The sequence below is a fragment of the Monodon monoceros genome, unplaced genomic scaffold (genome assembly GCF_005190385.1).
Source record: "Monodon monoceros isolate NGI ecotype Baffin Bay Population unplaced genomic scaffold, NGI_Narwhal_1 Super_Scaffold_7, whole genome shotgun sequence".
In the NCBI taxonomy this organism is placed as follows: domain Eukaryota; kingdom Metazoa; phylum Chordata; class Mammalia; order Artiodactyla; family Monodontidae; genus Monodon; species Monodon monoceros.
This window is the reverse complement of record NW_021703784.1, coordinates 4,227,749-4,253,019: the sequence shown is the minus strand read 5'-3', so window position 1 is coordinate 4,253,019 and position 25,271 is coordinate 4,227,749. Positions and strand designations below refer to the sequence as shown.

Genomic DNA, 25,271 nt, shown 5'->3' with positions numbered 1-25,271 from the left:
TAACATTTTTTTAAAATATTTACTTATTTTGGCTGCGCCAGGTCTTAGTTGTGGCACACAGGATCTTTTTAGTTGCAGCATGCGGGTTCTTAGTTGCGGCACGCATGCGGGATCTAGTTCCCTGACCAGGGATCGAACCTGGGCCCCCTGCATTGAGAGCGTGGAGTCTTACCCATTGGACCACCAGGGAAGTCCCATACAAACTAACATTTATATATTAGGGAATATTCGTGTCATGCATTTGGAAACTAATATTCAGAGTCACTGGCAAAAAAATGAAAGTAGCTGTAATCGTACAGTTTTTACCTGTGCTTCTATTACAGGTCTACACATCAGTAAGTTATTAGTAAATAGCAGTTAATAAGCTAGTAGGATCCCTCGTTTAACTGAAAAAATCTGCATGTTTTCACTGATCTGTCTTGATTAAGTTACCATGTTTGGCCTGGTTGTTGATACCTTAGGAAAAGTAAAAGCTGATAATCTTGTTAATAAAATCAATCAGGAACTTCGCTAGTGGCGCAATGGTTAAGAATCCACCTGCCAATGCAGGGGACACAGGTTCGAGCCCTGGTCCAGGAAGATCCCACATGCCGCAGAGCAACTAAGCCCATGCACCACAACTACTGAGCCTGCGCTCTAGAGCCCGCAAGCCACAACTACTGAGCCTGCGTGCTACAACTACGGAAGCCCACATACCTAGAGCCCGTGCTCCACAACAAGAGAAGCCACTGCAATGAGAAGCCCACGCACCACAACACAGAGTAGCCCTTGCTGGCTTCAACTAGAGAAAGCCCGGGCTTAGCAATGAAGACCCAACACAGCCAAAAATAAATAAATTTATAATTTAAAAAAAAATCAATATCGGGCTTCCCTGGTGGCGCAGTGGTTGAGAATCCACCTGCCGATGCAGGGGACACGGGTTCGTGCCCCGGTCCGGGAAGATCCCACATGCCGCAGAGCGGCTGGGCCCATGAGCCATGGCCGCTGAGCCTGCGCGTCCGGAGCCTGTGCTCCGCAACGGGAGAGGCCGCAACAGGGAGAGGCCCGCGTACCACAAAAAAAAAAAAAAAAAAAAAAAAAAAAATCAATATCAATAGTCAGTTGGGGAAAGAACTCATTCGAGGTTAGTGCTCTAACTCCTTATTACATTTAATTTAAATAAATAAACCATATCTTCCTCTGCCCAGTTGGTTATAAGCTCCTTGAGAGCATAAATCTTATATGAATATTTCCTGTATCACCAGCAAATAGCACAGTGACTGGCAGAGAGTAAACCCAAGTAATTGGTGAATTAACTGATTAACAAACTATAAACCACAGTCCTCCACATGCCTGCGCAGCTTCCACGGGATGGATGTAGACCAGCGTGTGCTCCGGACCATCCACTGACGCGTAAGAGGCACCATCTGCCGTGTACACCACCTGCTGTGGTGGACGGACCTGGTCATCGGCGTAGACAATCTGGGCCACAGTTCCAGCGTCTGGGACAAAATGCACCTGGGGCAAAAAAAAAAAAAATAACCCGCAAGTATGTAGCAAGCACCCTTGTGGAACAAAACCTGTCTCACAAAGACGCAGGACTGACCGAGAACATTACACACTTGCATTTCTAAAAGATCCCCACTGAAAGGAGAACTCAACTGATACGCCTTCATCTATGCTGAGTTAGTGACTTGGCAACAGGATCCAAGGACCTTGTCACTGACTTATTGCTCAATATTAGGCAACCGATTTAAAGTTCCCTTTGCCTCAAATGTCCAATGCAGGTATCTCTTTCGGGGAGTACTGACAGGGTGGTTCACTGACCCTGGAAATGTGACAGAAGATGCATGGTTGACAACATTACCGAACTACAAAATACAAATTATTTGTAATGTGAAAAAATATGTCAAGACTCAAAAGCCAGTTGCTTTCAACACATCATAAGAATTCTACTTTATAACTAACAGTGCCTTTTGGCAAACACATTAAAACAAGGTCACTTTCTTTCCTACAAATTCTTTCATACTCCAAGGCCGGTCCGGAGGCGAGTCGGTAAACATTTGCTGACTCGGTGAATGTAACAGAACTCTCCCTTGCCAACTAGGTAACAATACAAAAAATTCTAAGAGAGTACTTTTAAGGGGTTTTGGACAACTATTTCAGTTGTCACCAGGGGAAATAATTTTCTATCTACCAAGAACTAAAGCAGAAACTGGATTCTGTAAAGTGCTTTCGAGTAGTCAGCTTTGGAGGTTCTTGAAGGCTGGCATACAGCCTAGTATCTGATATTGAAGGTACAAAGCAGATGGTCAAAGAACACATTCGGAAGAGAAACAGTTTATGTGCTGATGTTGAAGTTAGACCCTCTTAGGTCGGATTCCTTCCTCTTACACTGTCTTGGCTTTAGGCCTAACTTTTTTATTTCAGTTTTTTTCCGGTGGAGAATAGTAGATCCCGAAGATGACATAAGCTAATTCAATCCCCAGAAAGAAAAATGGAGACCCAGTGAAGTCAAGCACCACATAAGTAAAACAAACCTCCACTTCTATACTAAGCGCTTAGTCCAGCTTCTACATAAATCCGCTTTGCCCATGAAGATACAGTTTGCATCCATACAAGAATTAGGCTTCTAAGATATTTGCGCAGTTTTAAGTGCTGCAAAATAATTTTATGAGTTTAGGTTTGCTCATTGACATCAAAATCTTGAACTAGTTTCAATGCTTAAAAAAAATAAAATAAAATTTCCTTAAGAGTTATCCAAACTCTTCAACTTGGTCTTCAACACCCAGTACTGGGCTAAATCAGAATTCCTGGTTGGGAGAAGGAACAGTGGGAGGAGGGGGGCAATAAAGGGTGCTGAGCTCTGCCGTCTACCATCTGGTTACCCACAAATGTGGACCCTATTTGTTAATGAACTACATTTTTGTTTATAAACAAAATACACCAAAATATATAGCTACATGAAAGTAGCCTTCCAAATAGTTTCCATGAGAACCAAAACAGTATTCTCAATTATTCTGCTGGAAGCACCTCTGGAACTGTTTTGCTCAGTATTCAAACTCAGACTTTCAAATCATACCAGGTGATCAATTTTATGTATTGTAAATTTGTTATATTACTTAAATTAAATAAGATGTGTATATTCAAAGGTTTCAATGTTAATTTTCTGATTTTGGTAATAATACTATGATTATATAATTTGACGAAAATTAAATTAAAATTACATATATATTATAATGCTCTAAAATGAAGTGTTATACTTTGGTCACATGTAAACACGGCTCCCTATGAGTGCTGACTCTTCTCAAAATTCAAATGCATACCAAAAATGCAGAGGTTCGCCTTTGCTAAGAACAGTCAAAAGAACGTGTAGCTGGTTAGGGTAGCAATTTGAAAGGCAGAGATCACTGGTTACAGCAGCATCTGAATAAGCGACTAACCTCCAGAGCTGTGGATTCAATGGGACAACTTTCAATTAGAGGTTTACATCCTGAATTTGAGAAGAAAAGGAAAAGCCACTCACTTTACAGGCATACCTTTGTACTTCATTACACGTGAAGAAACAAAACCCTTTCCAGGATAACATAAAGAAAACCTCCAGTTTGAAGCTTTCAGCACCAATACCATGAAATAAAACGGAGCAGTGAAGTGGATTATGACAATAAAACAGGGGAAAGACGGAGAAGCCATGAGTGGTATGTAGCTCCGCAAAATCACAGCACCCCACATTGCTGGAGCGTCCAAGGTGCTGAAACGCTGCCCGTTCCTTCTGCACCAGTTCTGCAAGTCAGCTTCCTCCCAACCACTCATCACTGCATAGGAGCTTCTATTTCTCTAGCTGTCAGCAAACTGTACCAACTAAAAAACTGCTGTCAATGCCCAGCTGGAAGACCACTCTTCACCTGTGCGGCATTCTCCTCGTGCTCTGCAGCCGGAGGCCACACGTGTGAGCTTTCATCTTTGGAATCCATCCTTTCTTTGCTGGACAGCGTCCTGGGCACCTAGAGCAGCTCGGGGTGAAGGACAGTCATCTGCCTACCACGTGAGTGTTCATCAAGGACAAAAAGGCCTCTCTGCAACGTGCCTGAAAAAAGAGAGAAAAGGACCCAAGACTTTAACTAAATGAATGCATTTTAATAAATTACAGTTTCAACCACAAAAAGGGGGGAAAAAAGCCTTGTGAAAGATTACACACCTGGGCAAAAAGGTAAAAATGAAGAAATTATTTGGAATAATGATGCAATGTATTGCATACTTGCTCTGCTCTGGGCACAAGTTAGGTGGATGGAACCTTCATCACAAATGCTGACGGCAGTCCTCTTAGCTCTCCTGAGAAGGACGAGGCCCCCAGATGTTAAATGCAGGGAAGTGCTGGGTTCACACCAAGACTCGCTGCTGCTCAGCCAGCTCGTCCCTCCCTTGCACACTTGTTTAAAATATTTTATTTTAAAATATTTTATTTTAAAATATTTTAAAATATTTATTATTTATTTATTTATTTATTTAGGTTGTGTCAGATCTTAGTTGCAGGCACATGGGATCTTCACTGAGGCATGCAGGATCTTTTCGTTGTGGCACACAGGCTCTTTCTTGCGGCACTCAGGCTTCTCTCTAGCTGTGGAGTGTGGGTTTTCTCTTCTCTAGTTGTGGTGCATGGGCTCTGTAGTTTGCGGCACTCGGGCTCTCTTGTTGAGGCGCGAGAGCTCAGTAGTTGTGGCGTGCAGGCCTAGTTGCCCCAAGGCATGTGGGATCTTAGTTCCCCAACCAGGGATCGAACCCAAGTCCCCTGCTTTGGAAGCCGATTCTTTCCCACTGGACCACCAGGGAAGTCCCTGCACACTTGTTTAGACACTGACTTCATATACCACCAACTCAAAATGAACAGCAGAATAATAAAAGTCACAAAACGAGGAAAAACTGGCAGGCAGAGGGAGCTGAATTTTCTGGGCCACAATTTGGTGAATACAAATATAAACTTTGTTTCCCATTGGGTCCATACAGGGGCGATGAGTGAGCAATCAAACATCAACTAAACATCAATGTGCACAAAGTTTACATCTTGAAACACTATTATTTTCCAAAATAGATGTTTTAATCAATCTTCCCTTCTGATTATGATAAAACACTAACATTTTAAAGGTCACATGAGATCTGCTGTTTATCAGGGCAGCCAGGCCTGATACACCTCCTCCCACCAGCCCATTAAATAGCAGGACAGGAAAGGCCAAACTTCTCAGAACACCATTCAACTAAAGGTCAGAAAGACCACTGCCCAGGGATTGCGCTGGTAGTCCCGTGGTTAAGTCTCTGCCTTTCAATGCAGGGGCCGTGGGTTCGATCCCTGGTCAGGGAAATAAGATCCCCGGTCAGGGAACTAAGATCCCCGGTGCCTCGGGGTGTGGCCAAAAAATTTAAAAAATAAATAAATTGCACATCTCTTTAAAAAAAAAAAAAAAAGAAAGACCACTACCCAGAACCCAGCCAGAATTTTCTCCATTGTTAATGGAAATAAGCTGAGAAACATTCTTAGGCTACACATGCTCCAACCTCTGAACCAGAATAAGGCCTATAGAAGAAAAAAAAGAAACTGGAACACCCCATGTCAGGGCCTAAGTCTGGATACAGAAAAGCCACGTCCAACAGCCTGGGAGCCTCTTTGGAGCCACTGAGGAAACTGCTCCTGCTTGGCTGCAACGCTACCATCCTCACTCCTGGCCGAAGGCACCCCACCACACACACGCTCGCCCTGCACACACCGGAGGGTCCTGGAAAAGATGCCCGTGTCGCCAACAGGTGACTATATAAGCAAAGGGGCTGGGGGCACACTCTCTGGAGAGATGGGAATGTTCTCTATCCTGCATCTAGACTGGGGGATGGTTACGTGGGGAATTCATGTGTCAAAAGTCATCAACCTATTCAATTAAAATACGTGCATTTCATCATGTGTAAATTATACCCTATAAAGTTGTCTTTAAAAAAAAAAAGCATGCCTTCCTTATATAATGGTACTATCTAAGCATACGTAAAAAGGTGGTCAGAGTGAGTTGCACAGTATGTGAATTATACCTCAACAAAACTTATATTTTTTAAAAAAGGAATAAAAATATTAAGAAACTTAGGAATAAATGTCACCAACAATATAAAGATCTATAGGAAGAAAATCACAAAATTGTACAAAAGGACATAAAAGGCTCAGTATTACAAAATCATAAAATGTTCCACATCAGAAGTGTTTTTAAAAAATTTTTTATTTTTTAATAATTTCAGACAGAAAAGCAGCATAAATAGTACAAAGAATTCCTGTACTTCTTCACTCAGGTTCCCCAAATGGTAACATTTTACCATGCTTACGTTATTATTCTCCTTCTCTCTCCCTCTCTCTCTTTTGTTTTTTTAACTTGAACTATTTGAGAGTAAATTGCAGACACAAAGCCCCTTTACTACTAAATTCTTAAGTGTCTGTTTCCTAAAAACAGGACATTTTCTCACATAACCATAGTACTATCACAATCAGGACGTTAACATGAAAACAGTACTATTACCTAATTTACAGACCACATTCAACTTCTGCCAATTGTCTGATTACCGTCCTTTGCAGAGAAGGAAACCCCTTTTTTCTGGCCCAGGATCCAATCTGGCATCGCACACGGTGCGTCCCGCGAACATGTCCCGTCTGTCCCCTCTGATTGGGAACAGTCCCCAGTCTTTCCTAGTTCTCCACGACCTTGACATTTTGGAAATGCACAGGCCATTTGTTTTTCAGAAGGTCCCTCAATTTGAGTTTGTCTGATGTCTCTTCATGGTTAGATTCAGGACATGTATTTTCAACAGGAATTAATACCACAGAAGAGATGTTGTGCTTTGCCCATACAGGAATTTGAGATTTTTTTTTTTTCAACTTAGTTTGTCAATTGTACAATCACTCAGGTGCACAAGGGGCCGCAGCGAGGAGCCAGGCAGGCTCACCCCTCACGATCTGGAAACACACCAGCCCAGAGTACCTTTCTTATTTGTTTTCATTTCTAGAAAGGTGCTTATTATTTCTCTCAACCTGGAATCCCTTATCCATTCTTCAGAATCAACCCATACCATCAATTTGTTATCTATTCTTCCAAAGATATTTTATGCATATACAAGCAAAATTTAAACACTCCATGCCTCTGCAACCACACACAGCAGCATGCTATTGATTCTATACAAAGCAGCATCTCTTTTAAACCTTATTTATTCCATATAATATCATACCCTTTACATTGTTCCATATCCATACAGCATTTCCTCATTTGTTATTACAGCTGCATCATTTCATTATATGAATATATCATAATGTATTTAATCTTGTGTTGATAAACAGGTTATTTTTAATCTTTTGTGATGAATGCGTTTGGACATACAATGCACTATATCTTGAATTCTTTTGAAGTCTCTGAGGGATAATTTGGAGTCAGTTACAGTGGCTGTATGACTGTAGAGTAACTATTAGTTTCTGAACTCCAGTACTGGGGCTGTCCTCTCCCTGTGCCTAGCGTGCGAGGGCCCAGGGGACACATCTGTGCAGAGGCAGAAGTCAGTACAAGAGTCAGAGTGGCTACGAGCTTGGGCTCTGGACCCGGATTTCGGTAGCAATTCTGTGACTTAACTGACCTCAGGCAAAGCAAGGACAGTCTCTAAATCCCTCTCCTTCTCTGTAAAATCGGGATCATAAGGTTATTGACAACATGAAATAATGCACATAAAATGCTTAGCACAATGCCTGCTCCATGATAAACACTCACATATTAGATTTTTAAAAAAGGTTCGATCATATTGCATTTTTCTGTCTAAATGTCTGCCTCCCCATCTCAACTCGAAGTTCCTTCAGGTCAAGGAATATGAGTAACTCTAGATCTGCCGTGTGGCATGTCCTTGATCATTTGTACAGATCGGTCGCAGGGGGAAGAGAGAAGAAGACACCTGATCCCAATGGGGGTGTCCAGGGATGACTTCTCAGAGAAGGTGAATCTTCAAGGATGAACAGGAACAAGAAAGAAGAGATGGGAAGGGACAGGATATTTACTCTAGACTGAAATACCTTTTTTCTAATCTTACCAAAATAAGGAAGTATACATTACATGACATAAAATACCAGAGACTGCAGAAGGCAAGGATAAAGGGGGAGAAAAAAAGAAAATAACTACTTGGCAGATGGGAGCAAAATAACAGAACAGTTCATCGACACATAGGAAAGCCTGCTAGTAAAATTTAGCAATACGGATGTGAAATACTGCCCACAGTGTCAGCTCCCAATAATTTTAGAATACTGTTAGCACATAAAGAAGCCCAAGATGGTGAAAACTCTTGGACTTCCCTGGTGGTCCAGTGGTTAAGAATCCGCCTGCCAATGCAGGGGACATGGGTTCGAGCAGTGGTCCGGGAAGATCCCACATGCTGCAGGGCAACTAGGCCCATGTGCCGCAACCAGTGAGCCTGCGCTCTAGAGCACGTGAGCCACAACTACTGAGCCCACGTGCCACAACTACTGAAGCCCGTATGCCTAGAGCCCGTGCTCCGCAACAAGAGAAGCCGCTGCAATGAGAAGCCCGCGCACTGCAACGAAGAGTAGCCCCCGCTAGCCACAACTAGAGAAAGCCCGCGGGCAGCAACGAAGACCCAGCACAGTCAAAACAAAATTAAATTAAATTAAAAGGGCTTCCCTGGTGGCGCAGTGGTTAAGAGTCCGTCTGCCAATGCAGGGGACACGGGTTCAAGCCCTGGTCCGGGAAGATCCCACATGCCGCGGAGCAACTAAGCCCATGCACCACAACTGCTAAGCCTGCACTCTGGAGCCCATGTGCCACAACTACTGAAGCCCGCATGCCGTAACTAGAGAAAGCCCACACACAGCAACAAAGACCCAACGCAGCCAAAAACAAAATAAATAAATAAATTTATTTTAAAAATACATTATAAAAAAATTAAACTAATAAAAGACGGTGAAAATTCTTTAATTCAAAAAGTGTCTGGAATCTAAAGCAGTGATACAGAATACCCAGTTCTTGTTCTTTAAGATATATTGATACTTATAAGACCCATTGAGCTCCTGTAACTACTGAACTATTCAAAACAGTGTGACATTCTGCAATTATTTATTGTTTAATAAATTGTTCAAGAAAACTGAATTTTAGGTATGACTCCGCTACTAAGTAAGTCACTTTAAAATCCTCTAGCATCAGATCCCTTATCCGTAAAACGATAGTATAAAGTGGTTTCTAGCCTTAAGCTTAGATGGGAAGCAGCAGAGTATAGTAGAAAATCCACAGACTCTGGGTTGAACATCCGGGCTTCCCCAATGACTCAGCTACTCAGTAGTTACATCCTTCGGCCAAATCACTTAAACACCTTGAGCCTCGATATTATCCTATGTAGAATGGATATGATAATTACCTACTGGTGTTACAGTGAGGGTTACATGACATATGTAAAAATCCCAGGCACAGATTTAGCACATGGTAGTGCTCAAATGTGTCAACTTTCATATTTTACTGATGAGCTATAAGAGCTTCAGAATTTTCAAAACATTTCATATTTTTTAATTTTATTTATATATTTATTTTTGGCTGTGTTGGGTCTTCGTTGCTAGGCACGGGCTTTCTCTAGTTGCGGCGTGCGGGGGCTACTCTTTGTTGCGGTGTGCGGGCTGCTCATTGCGGTGGCTTCTCTTGTTGCGGAGTGCCAGTTCTAGGCGCACGGGCTTCAGTAGTTGTGGCACACGGGCTCAGTAGTTGCGGCTCACAGGCTCTAGAGCGCAGGCTCAGTAGTTGTGGTGCACGGGCTTAGTTGCTCTGCGGCATGTGGGATCTTCCCGGACCAGGGCTCGAACCCATGTCCCCTGCATTGACAGGAGGATTCTTAACCACTGTACCACCAGGGAAGCCCTCATAGTTTTATAAACCTAGCAATTTATCAAATAACCAATGCCCTGTACCTGAACTTTCTTCATAGCAAGGCTTGTCATATTTGATTTCCTTTTTTTATTACTACTTTTTTAACTGCACAATTTATAGAACCCTGTTGATCTTGATTTATGGGCGAGGCGGAAGGATGATTCCAGGAACTGCCTCAGCACTGTCCAACAGGCAGGTGCTGACAGGCTCTGTGAGCTAGGGACAGACTTCCTCCGCTCGTCTTCTTGACCTGAAAGAACCCGAGATCCACAAGCTGTACCTTGTCTAGAAAATGGCCACCTACCTTCCTTCTTTCACCCACTGTCTAAAATGTTAGAGACTTCACTTCCAGGAAGAGAAGCATTTCTATCCTCTCTAATGATTTCATTCAACAAATATTTATTAAATAGTCATTAACAACAAATATTTATTAAACATGCCAGATACTGTTCTAGGTCCTATATATATATATACATATATGTTACATATATAATATATGTATATATGAATGAATGAATAGTGTTATATAATTGAAAGTAGGAGCTTTAGCATCAGACAAATCTGGGTTCTATGGCCCCAAATCTACCATGTGCTTTTACTAGGTGTGATGTTAGTAAGCCACAGACTAATCCTCAGTCTCCTCGTTGGAAAATCCAAATTATCTGCCCGGCATGGCTGTTGTTAAGACTTAACAGTCTGCATTTCATCAAGTCTCTAATGCACTTTTTTTCACCTGTTAACACTTCTGAATGAGGGGTCTATTTTACAACACTGGTGTCCCACCGTCGCTCTCACCCAGGTGGCAGGGAGGCTGCGGATGCACTGCCTGCGTGTGTGACCTTGCTCACAGCCCTTCATTAGTTCTGTCCTCGCTTCACTGAGTCATGTGTGTTGTCAGCACCAGACACCCTGCGTGTAACTGCCATTTTAAATGCAAAAAGATGACACTGTAATTTGGCATTAAAACTGAAAGGCATGGGAACAGCAGCTGGGCACAAATTTGATTAGGGAAGCAAATATCCATCATTGGAAAAATGACCTTGCCCAACAAACCTATGGGGCTTGGGTATAAGAGACAGCATCGTGAATGATGCTGCTTTGTGCAATGTTATTACTGAGGTACGTGGAAAGACAGGCCTGCCACAGGCTGAATAAAAAAACACCGGGATCAGAACTCCCAGAATGGGTACAAGCTGTTTGGAGGAGATTCCTGGTGACAGCAGTGTGCCCTCTTTTCAGAAATGCTGTGTCCCCAGCACTCTTGATGGCACAGAGACATCGATGACCCTGAGCCAAAAGTGATTCTGAAGAGTCAGCCTCTGAAAGCGACAACATTTTAGGAATATCTTAAACAATTCATTTCACTTATATTTTCCCTTTTATGTATGCACGAGTGATGTGATAAAAATCTATGCCTAAATAAATCTAAAAGAGCTCTTTCAACAAGTATCTAATAAAAATTCTAAGTACCAAAAAGCACTTGAATCAGAGTTTAATTGGCAAGGCTTTTTCCTTTTGTAATGATACATAAAATAATTGTTGTTTCTTACCACCAACATCTTAGATTCAAGACAACATGATAGCATTTGGGATCACGTAGCATAATGACGAACATTCGAGAAATGGTAGCAATTCTTTTCATGCTTTGTGAACATCGAGCATAAAAGGTTGAGCAAGAGCTCTGCTCCCACGGAGCTCACAGTCTAGTGGGAGGGATGGGCAGCTGGCTTCCCAGCTCACCGGGGATGCCCGCGTGGTAAAAAGGACAGTAAGGAAACGTGAGGGGGAGAAAGAAGGAAAGAGAAATGCCTGCCTTTCCAGCCGCTGCACTAACAAGGCTGGCCCGGAGCCAGACGATGGAGTGGCCCAGTGACCCAGCCTCCACATCGCCTGCTCTCCTCGTAGTTCCCACCCCACAGCCGTATCCCCTCACCATCCACCAGCCTGGTTCCCACCAACACCGGCCCTTTTGGGCTGAAAGAAGCCAATTCTCCAGAACCACTCAGGACTTGGAGTCGAGAAGCTCCCGTTTCATCACCTGCACGTAGAGGTGGAAGAAGAGGCCCAGATCCACCTTCAAAGGTAGATGTGCACCCGGGATGACAGGATGAACTATAAATACAATTTCACTTTAAAACGTTGTTATAGGGCTTCCCTGGTGGCGCAGTGGTTGAGAGTCCGCCTGCCGATGCAGGGGACGCGGGTTCGTGCCCCGGTCCGGGAATATCCCACATGCTGCAGAGCGGCTGGGCCCGTGAGCCATGGCCGCTGAGCCTGCACGTCTGGAGCCTGTGCTCCGCAACAGGAGAGGCCACAGCAGTGAGAGATCCGCGTACCGCAAAAAAAAAACATTGTTATAGATAGTTGTTAAATTCCCCGGGATTATGGCACATTGTTGAACCTCAGAAACACTAAGAATGCAAGAGAGGTTTCTGCACTGGTGAGGTGCCTTCCAGATGCGTCATTCTTTACATGGAAAGAAGTGTGCCACAAACTAGACAGTACACTTGCAAATCAACTTTTCTGGCTCATGGCAAACTAACAAGCAGAGACTGCTAACTCCTTCCCTGAAATCCTACATGACACACGCCATAGAAGGAAGTTAGAGGGAGGCTGATAGACTTGCAAAATGAATATAAAAACTGTGAGAAAGAAAGTGGAGGAGGTGGCTTTGCAATCTAGGGAGGGAGCTGTGGGGGAGCTCAGAACAGAAGGGGACCAGCCAGCAGAGCGGGGGTGAGGAGGCAGATTTCCTTCTCGTTCTCTCCCTGAGCTCCTGCTGCCCAGCCTGCAACAACCGTCCCGCAGTGCACAAACTCAGCTGCCAGCCCTGCGCGCGGCCAGCGGTAGGGAGACCTCAGGGCACGTGAGAAGGCTGGGCGGGGAACAGACACCAAGGCCAGGAGGCCAGCCAGCGCCTCCCCTTAGGCCTAGGGCAGCAGTGTGCACGGACAGGAGGGTTCTCCCGGGGCAAACAGGCAATATCTGGGCCCAGAGGCTCTCTGGCCTGATGTACAAGCAATTGCTTGTTTTTGTTTGCTTCGCCTTTCACCTTTCTTGGAATGAACAGGCACAGCTATCTGGTGACTTTTGCTGACCCAAGTATAAAAAGAGCATCCTTCAGGAATACTCACCTAGAAATCTGTCTCCATTTAAGGGAATGCTGCCTGAGCTCGCTTTAGGTTAGTTACACCGGAATAGGCACGCAGCCACTGGAACCGCAACTTGGATTTGCCGTACTTATATGAGAGCAGGCTCGGGATTCAGACAGCCTGGCTTAAAATCACAGATCTGCCGCTCTTAGCTTTTGACAGTTGGTTTACTCTCTCTGAGCTTCAGGGTTCTCATCCGTAGGATAAAGAACGGAAGGATATTAGCTGTGTAACAGCAGAAAATGACTGTAACTAATGTACACAATACAAAAACACCTTTATGTCAAGAAACAGAAAGGACACCTTCTGAAGTCATATTTAAGATTAGATTCCACTTGGTAAGAATGATTTCACTCTATGTAGAGAGGGGAAAAAAAAGAAGAACATGTTCATTAAAGCACTAACTTATAAAAAGGGAAAAGAACGATTATGGGGAATCCAATTCTATGACACAGAATAATAGAATTGCAGAACTAGAAGAGAAATTCCAGGCCCATGGTTCTCAAATATGTTCACAAGACAGGACCACAGTGTTCTTTGCCAAGCACCATGAAACATTAATATATATATTTTTTATGTCACAAAACAATATTAGCTAACATTTGTATAGCACTTACTACGTGCCAGGCATGTGCTAAGTACTTTACATGTATTGATTCATTTAATCTTCACAATAACCAATGAAGCTGGTACATTATTGTCTCTACTTTATAGGTGAGGGACAGAGAAAGTGAGATTAAGTGATTTGCCCAGGGTAACAGAGCTGGTAAGAGCTATTATGTGGCAGAGCTGTGATGCCCAGAAGCCCAGGCATGTGGCTACTGAGCCCATGTGGTGGCCACCATTCCACCCTGCTTCTCGTTCCATAAACTAAGATTACTTGACCTGTGTTAAGATTCCAGCATAAATGGTTCCATTATATGAGCTATATAAATATCACATCGAAGCTCATTTTATAATTTTTTTAAACTATCAGATTAAACAAGACTAGGTATTCCCAAGTTTTCCACTAACTTTTTTTGCTACTTGTTCATTTGTCACCTCCTAGTGCTGACTAAGGTGACTGGCAGTAATAGCAACAAAGAGTTAATGAAATTTCATGGGACAGAAGCTCAAAATAAAGAAAATTCTATCCTTTATTTTTATTTAAATGAAAAAGTGCCTTGGTCTAGCTCTAGAACACTACTGTTTCGGGGGAGGGTACTTTGGGAACCACTTGTCTCGGGCAGCTTCCGTTTTACAGAAGCTAACATCCAGCTCAGTGCTCTGGCACTGTGGCCATGGCATGCCCGAGGGGAGACAGTACTCAAAGGCCAAGCTCAGGACAGGATGTGCCACCGTGCGCCAGCACCAGTCTGAGAAGTATCACTCATCAACTCCTTCAGCTGATTTAATGTCACGACAGCTGACAAAGTTGTTTAAACCCATATCCTCATGATTCAGAAGACATAACAGGACAGAATCACAACGAGCGCTCTGCTCTGCCCAGCTGGTCACCACTGCACAACTGAGGTGCTACAGTAAACGTGAGAGCTGTAAAATCAGACCAAGCAGGCTGGAAATAAAGGGCTTCTACTATATCTAAGTGCCCATCGACAGACGAATGGATAAAGAAGATGTGGTACATATATACAATGGAATATTACTCAGCCATAAAAAAGAATTGAAATAATGCCATTTGCAGCAACATGGATGGACCTAGAGATTATCATACTAAGTGAAGGAAGTCAGACAGAGAAAGACAAATACCACATGATATCACTTATATGTGGAATCTAAAATATGACGCAAATGAACTTATCTACGAAACAGAAACAGACTCATGGACTAGAGAACGGACTTGTGGTTACCAAGGGGGAGGGGGATGGGAAAGGGATGGAGTGGGAGTTTGGGATTAGCAGATGCAAACTATTATATAGAGAATGGCTAAACAACGTCCTACTGTACAGCACAGGGAACTATATTCAATATCTTATAATAACCTATAATGGAAAAAATATGAAAAACTCTAGATACATATATGCATGATCGAATCACTTTGCTGTACACCAGAAACTAATACAACATTGTAAATCAACCATACTTCAGTTAATTCATTAATTAATTAAATGTGGGGAAAAAAAGGCTTCCACAATGTTCACTCATTTAGAATGGCAAGCTGAGATTTTACATTTCATTGATTTCTGGAAGAAATAGTTTTGGAACTCAGAAGGGAAAAAAAAACTGAACTTGGTTCTAAATGGTGAACAGGAACTGGCAGAGGAAGTAACAATGGACAAATAACAAACATATACAGATTTCAACACAAATTCCCCATTCTTGCTGAAAAGGGGAAGCCCAAATAATCCATCCCATAGTTTCTCAATTTTAAAAATTCACAACAAATTGAGAAAAAATGAAAATGAGGAGTGAAAACTATCTACAACACCCTCCCCTTGCCCAGCAAGGTGCCCCACGCCCCGGCAGACGCTGTTTATTCGAGCTGCACCCCAGCCGGGGGCCAGGGGGAGGGCTAGCGCAGGACCGGCCTAGAGTTCACAAAGGACCAAGTGACCACAGACAGGGTGATGACTCACCCGCAGTCCTGGGTCTGGTGGGCCTGAGGTCCCTCCGTTTGTCGGAGCCCAATTCCATCTTAAGGGGCTACGATGACCCCAGCTAAAGAGCTCCTGGAAACCTACAAGTGAGGGCGGAATAGTAGGACTAAAATATCGTTTTTTTAATTCCACGAGGAAATAAAGTAAGCACAATTCCAGTGAAGGGAAGTACACCTAAGGAACTAAAAGCTTCTGAAAAAATAAATAATCAGGGAACAAGGCTTTCAACGAATTGTTAAAATTATAATAATAAACTTTTGACTAGGTTTCAAATAAAAAAGGGGTTCTTAATTAAGCAGTTATGGATTTGGAATATTTCCATATAAGCAGAGAGCTCTAAGGATAAAGATAAAGGATGAAGAAGTGATCATAATGGGGTCCTCCAGGTATTTCCACCAATGCCATTCACATTTTACATTTGTTATAAATGTTGGCAGTGAAGCAAATAGTGAAAAGCACAAGACTGCAAAAAAACTCCAGATAAAATTTTATGCCACTGGGGAAAAAACTCCAGAAAAAACCTTCAGAAACTGGGTCGTGAGCAGGGGAGAATGGCAGATAAGTGTCGGCGTAAGCTGCGCTTTTAATATTATGAGACTGAACTACCTGTTACAGTCTAAAAACTATTGTAGAGGGACCTCTCTGGCAGTCCAGGGGTTAGGACTCGGTGCTGTCACTGCCGGGGCCTGGGTTCAATCCCTGGTCAGGGAACGAAGATCCCGCAAGCCGCACGGTGCAGCCAAAAATTAAAAATAAATAAATTAAATAAAATTAAATTAAAATAAAAACTGTTGTAGAATATATCCTAAGTAACTTTTCCTAATTTGTCTCTGGCCATAAACAAGGACAACACTGTGTAACCAGAAGAGAGCTGAACTAAGGTTTTTTAAAAAAACACAGAGTAGAAAACACAGGATGACAACAGCAAGCAAGGAATGAGGTGTGTCAAACAGGCCATCTCTGCCTCTCCATTTGTGTCCCTTTGCCTTCACTTCTCCCACAGAAATCTCCACATTAGGCAATGATTCCTCCTACTTTTCTTGTGCACACAAAGGGCTTCAGAGACTATCAACTAAGGGTTCTCTTCTTTGAAAGGTTATTTTTTCCAGTCAGGGCTGTGGCACTCCTTTCTTCATGTCTCAAAAGATGCATGCAAGCAAATCTTTCTTTGTGTCAACCCAAGAAACACAGGCTTTATTTTCCTAGTTCAGATAAGAACTTTTCATGCACCAAAAAAAAAACAAAGATTGATCCTCCCATCCCATTTGATTGTTTGTCAGCAATGCATTTGAACCCCATCAAGTCATTCAAAAGAACTCTTACCATTCACTCAAAGAAAAGAAAAACCTAGGCTAAGGACATGCTGGGGGTCTTAGCCTAACAATTCTACATTAATATCTTTGAGAATTCAAAAGGAGGCAGCACTCAGTGGGAGTTCTAAAGAATGATAGACCTTGATGTTTGCCTTTTCCTTTTTACAAAGAATAGCTGGTTGGCTGGTAAAATGTGAAAGCGATTCCAAAGAGGACTCTATCAGGGGTCTTCCATTCTGCTCTTACAAGATTTCAGGTGGAAACCTCAAACCGCAGTGTATCACAGGCCTACGGAGAAGCACACAGATCATTAGTGTCCGACCTGAGGGAGGTTCACAAAGTAAAGGCATGTGGATCAAGGAACAGAAAGCCACCAGCTTCTGGAAGCCTTGTGGCACCTCTGGGAGAGGCCACCTGCCTCCCCCTGGCCTCCACCCTCTGCCCATCCTCCCGGCGGGCTGCAGAAGGGCCCTCCACCCCACCAAGCTGACTCCAGGCTGGTCAGCAGTTTCTGCAGGCCTACAAGACAGAGTCTGCTCTTAGGTTTGACCTTCCGGGAGTGGCAACGGAAATTTCTAGGTAGGTGTTTCCTAGGGAGCCTCTTCCTTGGTGGGCCCGGAATTCCAATTTTTTTCTTCCCAGCAAAGTGAAACCACCAAAATCCCATTCTGCTATTCAGCTACTTTTGGCGTGACTTGTTAGCCTCCCGGCCAGTACAGCCTAGTCTACAGATAGCTTGAGGGGAAAACCAGAGCCGGCCTTGCAGCCCTTCACCTGGAATGTCTTATCTCTCCAGCCCCACAAAGTAGCCTAAAGCACTACCTGCTTCTCTTTTCTCTTAGTAGCCCTTTCCAACCAGCTTCCCAGCCTCCTGGGAATCAGAAAATGCTCCAAGGGGAAAAGCAGGTGCAGAAATCCAGGCACGTTTCAATAAGCATCCCCTCTCTCCTGGGTCTGACCATTCAGAACTGGCTGCCTTGGTAGGAAACTGAGGGCAATCCCAGGGGGATGAGACTGTGAAAACATTTCCCCTTTGACCTTGTGACTGTGTTTATCAAAATCTGAGAACTTGTGGACACTAGTAATGGTAGCCCCTGGTAAGAAAAAACTGTCATATGACACATCTGATATGACAAAGTATAATCAAGATACACCCAGAATCATTAAATAGGTCATTGATTTATCAAGGAGCAGAAAAGCAATGAGAAAGCTTCGGAATATAGGCAGTATCTAAAAATATTGTGTTGTTATTAAAATGTGATTCTCCCGGGCTTCCCTGGTGGCACAGTGGTTGAGAGTCCGCCTGCTGATGCAAGGGACACGGGTTCGTGCCCCGGTCCGGGAAGATCCCACAGGCCGCAGAGCGGCTGGGCCCGTGAGCCATGGCCGCTGGGCCTGTGCGTCCGGAGCCCATGCTCCACGGCCGGAGAGGCCACAGCAGTGAGAGGCCCGCGTACCGAAAAAAAAAAAAAAAATGTGATTCTCCCAACTTTGAAACTAAATATTCCTTCTTCATACACTGCAATGGAGGAAACGTCCCCAGTCTGACCCAAGCCCAGGGCTCTCCACCTGGGCTGCTGGGGAGCCTGTCTGTCTGGTCCCCTCAGGGGCTGCACCGCTCTGCACGCTTCCCCACACCCACTCCTCTGCAGCATCACTGTTCCCTCCCTACTGGAACACTCACATCAGCAAATGTGCACAGTATCTCCTATCTTTACTGTACACTTTTCTAAACGTGTTATATTTCAACAAAATGTTTACAGTAAAAACAAACTTTCCCTTGGGCCCACCTTCCTGCTCACCTACTTCTCTCTGCTGTTCTCACACACAATAAAGAGCTGGCGAGCCCACCTTCACTTCCTCGCCCCACACTCCCTCTCCAATTGGGCTTCCACCCTTGCCAACACACCACCCTGCCCCCCTGCAAGGCTGCACCTTTTAAAAGTCTACAGCCAAACCCCAGGTTCCCTCCAGGTTCTCAGCTCACTTGACCTCGGGAACATTCACACCCTCCTTAAGCTCTTCTCTCCACCTCCTAACACTAAACTGTCCTGGTTTCCTCCCACCTCTATGGCACCTCCTTCACAAGCTCACTTGCTGGCCGACCTCTAAAGGCTGCGCTGGCAGACCTCTCCTCCTTCTAGCTTTACACACTCCCAGGGCTCAGGCCAGCCTTCAGGGCTTTTGCAGTGGCTCCACCTGGATGCTCTGGCCAACATTTCAGATGGCCACCTCCTCCTCCCTATTCAGATTTCAGGGTCAGTCTTACCTCCTCAGCAGGCCTTTTCTGTTCCCTGTCTCCACATTGCTCTCCTTTCACACTCTGCAAAGCATGTACCATCAACTAAGTGATGCACACATTTTGTGCAGAGTCTGTGTCCCCTGCCACCCGCCACGGGGGAATGCAGCTGCACGAGAGTGCCCTCACCCAATGGGACAACGCAGGGCCCTCAGCACCTGGAACCCGGCCGACAGCAGAGGGTCCACAAATGCTTCTGGAATGAACGCATGGTCCAGTCTCCTGCCTTAGGAGGGAACCGCTTTCTTAACAAAAACACTCTTAGGATGAATTCCCATAAATAAAAAAGTGTCAGCATTAAAATGATGGTGCACAACTACTTCCACAGTTAAGAAATTAAGTATATGTATAATATCAATGTTTATAACTGAACTCTAATGAGCTGGAAAGAAAAAAACATGGAGAGGGAGAAAGCAAATTCCTCAAGACATTATCTAGTACCATAAACTAGCAAATCCGAATATTCTGAGGGAACTTGAACTCACGCCAACTATAAAACTGCAAAGGTACATGGAACTCAGCTGCTTCCCAAATCAAAATCAGTCCTTATAAACACAGAGTACACTGGGTCAAATATGGTATTAAAAGAAATTCTCTGAGAAGTCCACGTATTACAACCCAAGGAATAGATCTTGACGTCTGACTGTAGAATTTCTGAAGTTTCTGTAGGCATGACCTGTGTCATGCCCATGACAGCACTGTCACAGTAGGTCAGGTATTAAGAGGAGCCAACCTCACAGTGGATAAACCCAGGCTCAAGGTGGCACAGCCAAGGCTGGTGGTAGGGCAGTTTGGGAACTAGGATGTACATCCCTCCCCTCCCCTGGGGCCTCCAACCTGCTTTAGTTAACAGGATGGACAGAGGTTCAGGGGTGACCGTCAGAACCGTCGGAAATCACAGCTGGACAGTCCTCCCTCCTGTAGAGCCATGGTCAGTCCTTACACAATTCCTGGTGCCTTACCAGGACCTTCCGCTAGCCTACTACCACCCCACGTCCCCTTCCCCCATCTCTAGCACGGTGGCGTGAACAGAGCTCCAGAGTCAGACGGCCTGGGTTCACGCTCTTCAGCCACCATCCACTCACTACATGACCAGAGACAAGTCACCTCACTTCCCAAGCCTTAACTCCCTCATCTATAGAACAGGAACAACAACGAGAGATCCACTTGCTAAGGTAGAACTATGAAATAATGTGAAACCATGAAATCAATGAAACAAAACACCATACCTGGCACTTGGGAAACAGTAGCAGACGTTCATGGTTGTGGTTGCCCCAGTTACTGATATTAATTATTAATACACCTTAACAATGCATGTTCATTCCTAGGGTTAAGCACCTCTGGCTCTTCACCTGCTATTGTGTAAGTGGAACATTCTTGAAATTCAAATCATACAGACTGTAAACTCTCCACTAACAGGAAAGGTTTTCCCGACTAAGAAAATCTATAGTATACGGAGGTTCAGAATTATAGTTGAACATAGCTTATGCACCCTCAACTTCAGCAAAATATTAATCTATATCTTTAACACTGGCAAGATCTTTTATGCCCACTAACTACACAAAGTTGCCTTTTTTAAGGATATCCTAGTTTCTATTATGCTCAGTTCTGTAGTATACTTAAATCTTCTCAATTTCATTCAAAATTCTGAGATAGCAACAGATAATAGCAAGTGTTGGTGAGTAGGCAGAAAAACTGGAACCCTCATATACTGCTGGGTAAGAATGTAAAATGCTGCAGCCACTATGGAAAACAGTCTGGCAATTTCTAAAGGCTAAACGTAGAGTTACCAAATGACCCAGAGATTTGTCGCCAAGATATAGTAAACCCAAGGGAAACAAAAACATATGTCCACATAAAAACTTGGACACGAACATTCATAGCAGCATTATTCATAATAGCCATAAAGTGGAAACAACCTAAACATTCAACAACTGATGAACAGAGAGATAAAATATGGTGCATTCATATAATGGAATATTACTCAGCAAAAAAAAAAAAAAAAAGAAATGAAATATGGATACATGCTACAATAAGAGTGAACCTTTAAAACTTTGTTAAGTGAAAGAAGCTGGTCACGAAGGACCATACATTGAATGAATCCATTTATATGAAATATGCAGAAAAGACAAATTAACAGAGATAGAAAGTGGATAAGTGGTTGCCCAGGGATTGGGATGAAATGAGGAATTAAGGGGTTATGGCTAAGAGGTGCAGTTCCTTTTGGAGTTATGAAAATATTTTAAAATTGATTGTGGTGATAGTTGTATAACTGTGAATAGGCTAAAGCCACTGAATTGTACGCTTTACTGGAGTGAATTGTATGGTACGTGAATTATATCTCAATTAAGCTGTTGGGTTTTTTTTAAGATAAAAAGATGGGCATTTAAATCAATGCAAACCTTCTAGGAAGCAATTTGGCAATAAACATCAAGAACCTTTCTATATAGGGAGATAGATACAGAGAGAAAGAGAGAGAATAATACTTGCTACTGGAGCAAACTTAAGGGCATTTCTGATGAGAAAAGCTTGAGGAAGTTCCAGAGGCAAGAGAAGTTGAGGATATGCTCAGGGACTATAAGAGAGAAAAGCCTCAAACCATAGTTAGGGTGGATCTACAAAAGACTTCAAGTTGAAGAATTACAATTTCCAAAGTTTATAAACTGGTTTTATCAGATTCACCTAAGGACCTAGGCAAAAAGACAAATTCCAGAGCCTCACCCCTGAAATTCTGGATTCTCTCAATTGCAAAGTTCGAGGGGAAGAGCAGGAAGCTTTGTTTATAAACCTCTCCAGATGATTCTGAAGTCAACCAGATCTGGCTAAATCTTGCACAGCAAGGGAAGAAAAATATTTTATCATGGCAGTAACACCTTTTGGAAAATCATTCTAGAAGTAACATGAAGGACTGATTATACTGAGGCCAAGAACTGCCTTCAGGAAGCACTGGGCAAAGATTAGAGCTCTGAATTCTTATTCCAACTTCATGATATTAACAGTTATTCATAGGGGCTTCCCTGGTGGCGCAGTGGTTGACAGTCCGCCTGCCGATGCAGGGGACACGGGTTCGTGTCCCGGTCCGGGAGGATCCCACATGCCACGGAGCGGCTGGGCCCGTGAGCCACGGCCGCTGAGCCTGCGCGTCCGGAGCCTGTGCTCCGCAGCGGGAGAGGCCACAACAGTGAGAGGCCCGCGTACCGCAAAAAAAAAAAAAAAAAGTTATTCATAGACCTTTATTGCTCAAAGTCACCTTCTAAAAAAGAGATTCTTTTTTGTTACTAAGCAAAAATTTAGCAAGAATCCTTACACCTTTCTTCAAAATATGCAACTTACCAGCTTCTCTAATATATTTGTGGTGTGAATGTCTTAGAATTCGGAAAAGGCTGTGTGGTTGTTAGTTCAGGTGGTCCTCCTCACCAACCAGATTACTCTCATGCACATTTGATTTTCCAGCTTCCCTTCACCACATGATAACAAGCAAATCCATTCCGTGCACTTACCAGGATTATTGGAAATAAGCTTTGTATGCAAATACGGATTAATGGGGAACATCTGAAGACTGAAAGATTAATACAAATGACTCATCGAATAATATTGAGCATCCATGTTTTCTGACTACGGATAATGGATGACATAGCTCTGAGCACAACCCTTCCAGCTCCCTTTCTCAACAGTAGCATTTATTCACAAGAGAACTGGCAAGGGTACAAATACAATCTCTGGCCCGGGCGCACCTGTACACAGAAAGCTATCTGGTCCACATATCACAAGCTCTTTGTTGAATTAGCAATTGCAGTAACTAAATAGGAGACTTGCAGGTGGGTCTTCTGGGGCCCTGAAAGCCTTTCTTACAGAGGGTTCTGGGTGGTAACTATGACTCGACAATCACAAATCCAGGTTAGGATAAAATACTAGATAATGTTAAGAGGCATAATCTCAAGTACTAAGCTGTTTCCTCAACAAATTCAAGCGCTTTAAAATGTTTTAACTGGAAAAAAAAAGAATATTAAAATTGCTTAGAAGAAATAATTCTAGGGCACAATTTTCATAGTTTAACATTTTGGATATAATACAAGAGAAGACAGCGTAACTACTCGTTCACTCTACCTCAACTCCTGAACTAGGCACAGCCTTTTGTTCAGACAGACTGGACCATTGCTCTGCCCCAGGACTACGAAGCAAAGTGACACTGGTTTGAAGCAATTCCCTTTGTATCCAATTCAGTCCCCCTGTGAACAGGTAATATGGGCCTCATCTTCTGTTCATTTTCAAATTCTCATTCCTCAACCTCAGCCCCTTGTTTGCAAAGTTAAATATGAAACACAGAATGGTCAAAAATAAACATTTAATTAACAAGATGGTGAGCCCAGACAGATGACATAGTGAGGCAGTTACTGCCTTCATAAAAACTCTACATTAATGGCATATAATTAACATTATAATCTAATTTCAACCTCCTCCATCTTAATAAAACTACTATAAAAGGCCAGCACCCACCACTGGCCTGGTATTCAGAGGTGTCTTCTACAAGCCAGGATGTTTCTTACAGTGTTTTCTCAGTACAGAGTAGTGGGAAAATTCTGGATGTGAGACAAGTAAAAGTTCTTTATCTTGACAACTGGAAATAATAACACCTGATTTACCTAACTCAGGCTCACTGTTAAGATAGAGTGGGATGTTTGTTACAGTATACTACAATGGTATAGAGTGTATTCCAAATGTTAGTAACTATTTAACTCATGACGCTAAGTATTAGATCATGAAGGTATCTTATCAAGAAAAGTCTTATTTCCAAGTAAAAGACAATTTAATATATTTTCATTGTTAAACAATTCATTGGGGAATAAATATGTCTTAACTGTAGGCAAGGGTTCTCACAACTAATGTATTTCACTAGATAACATGTGTATTTCAACTTTAAACGGATAGAATTTTAAAACTATGTGATTAGCACTTTCTCCCATAAAGAGAGACATCCCATTCCTGTTTAGAAAGCTCAGCCGTATCTACGCTTTGCAAACACTTACCAGACCACTTCCTTCAGATATAGGCTACACGTCAAATGAGTTAAGACCACAAAATCAGGGGTTTTTTGTTTATTTATTTATTTTTGGCAGCGTTGGGGCTTCGCTGCTGTGCGGGCTTTCTCTAGTTGCGGCGAGCGGGGGCTGCTCTTCCTTGCGGTGAGCGGGCTTCTCATTGCAGTGGCTTCTCTTGTTGCGGAGCACAGGCTCTAGGCGTGTGGGCTTCAACAGTTGTGGCACACGGGCTCAGTAGTTGTGGCTCGCGGGTTCTAAAGCGCAGGCTCAGTAGTTGTGGCACATGGGCTTAGCTGCTCCACGGCATGTGGGATCTTCCCGGACCAGGGATCAAACCCATGTCCCCTGCATTGGCAGGCGGATTCTTAACCACTGTGCCACCAGGGAAGTCCAAGACCACACAATTAGAATCCCCTAACAGATGCAGCTCTTTATTTTAAAAATCAGCATATTCATAGTTCAACTGATTGAAAACACATACTGTGGAAATTCAATGTTACTTAAGCAAACAACTACTGGCATAGTAATAATTATGGTTATTGCCATTTACTGAGTTCCCATCATAAGCCAGGCATTGTGGCTTATTAAATACTCAATTTCACTTAATCCTCACAACAACCAAAAATTATTACTCGGGCTTCCCTGTTGGCGCAGTGGTTGAGAGTCCGCCTGCCGATGCAGGGGACGCGGGTTTGTGCCCCAGTCTGGGAAGATCCCACATGCCGCAGAGCGGGTGGGCCCGTGAGCCATGGCCGCTGAGCCTGCACGTCCGGAGCCTGTGCTCCGCAACGGGAGAGGCCACGGCGGTGAGAGGCCCGTGTACCACAAAAAAAAAGAAAAATTATCACTTGTCCAAGGCCATAGCGCTGATAAGTGGGATTTGAACCCAGATCCCTTTCACTACAGAGCTTAGACATCTTTTCCCTTCTCTGCTGCACAGCTTTCCTCCCAGCAAAGCTGCCAGAA

The 25,271-nt window shown here is 43.5% G+C and overlaps 1 protein-coding gene across 2 annotated transcripts in view; it reads right to left on the bottom strand.

Annotated features, from left to right (window-relative positions):
- PRDM10 (PR/SET domain 10) overlaps positions 1 to 25,271 on the bottom strand; it is an 86,335-nt gene that overhangs the window by 52,287 nt on the left and 8,777 nt on the right. For both annotated transcript variants that reach the window (XM_029208999.1, XM_029208998.1), the window contains exons 2-3: positions 3,885 to 4,066; positions 1,333 to 1,497 (exon numbers count right to left, since the gene is read on the bottom strand). In XM_029208999.1, coding sequence (XP_029064832.1) covers positions 1,333 to 1,497; positions 3,885 to 3,953 — 234 coding nt within the window. In that variant the 5' untranslated portion in view covers positions 3,954 to 4,066. The remainder of the gene's footprint in view (positions 1 to 1,332; positions 1,498 to 3,884; positions 4,067 to 25,271) is intronic.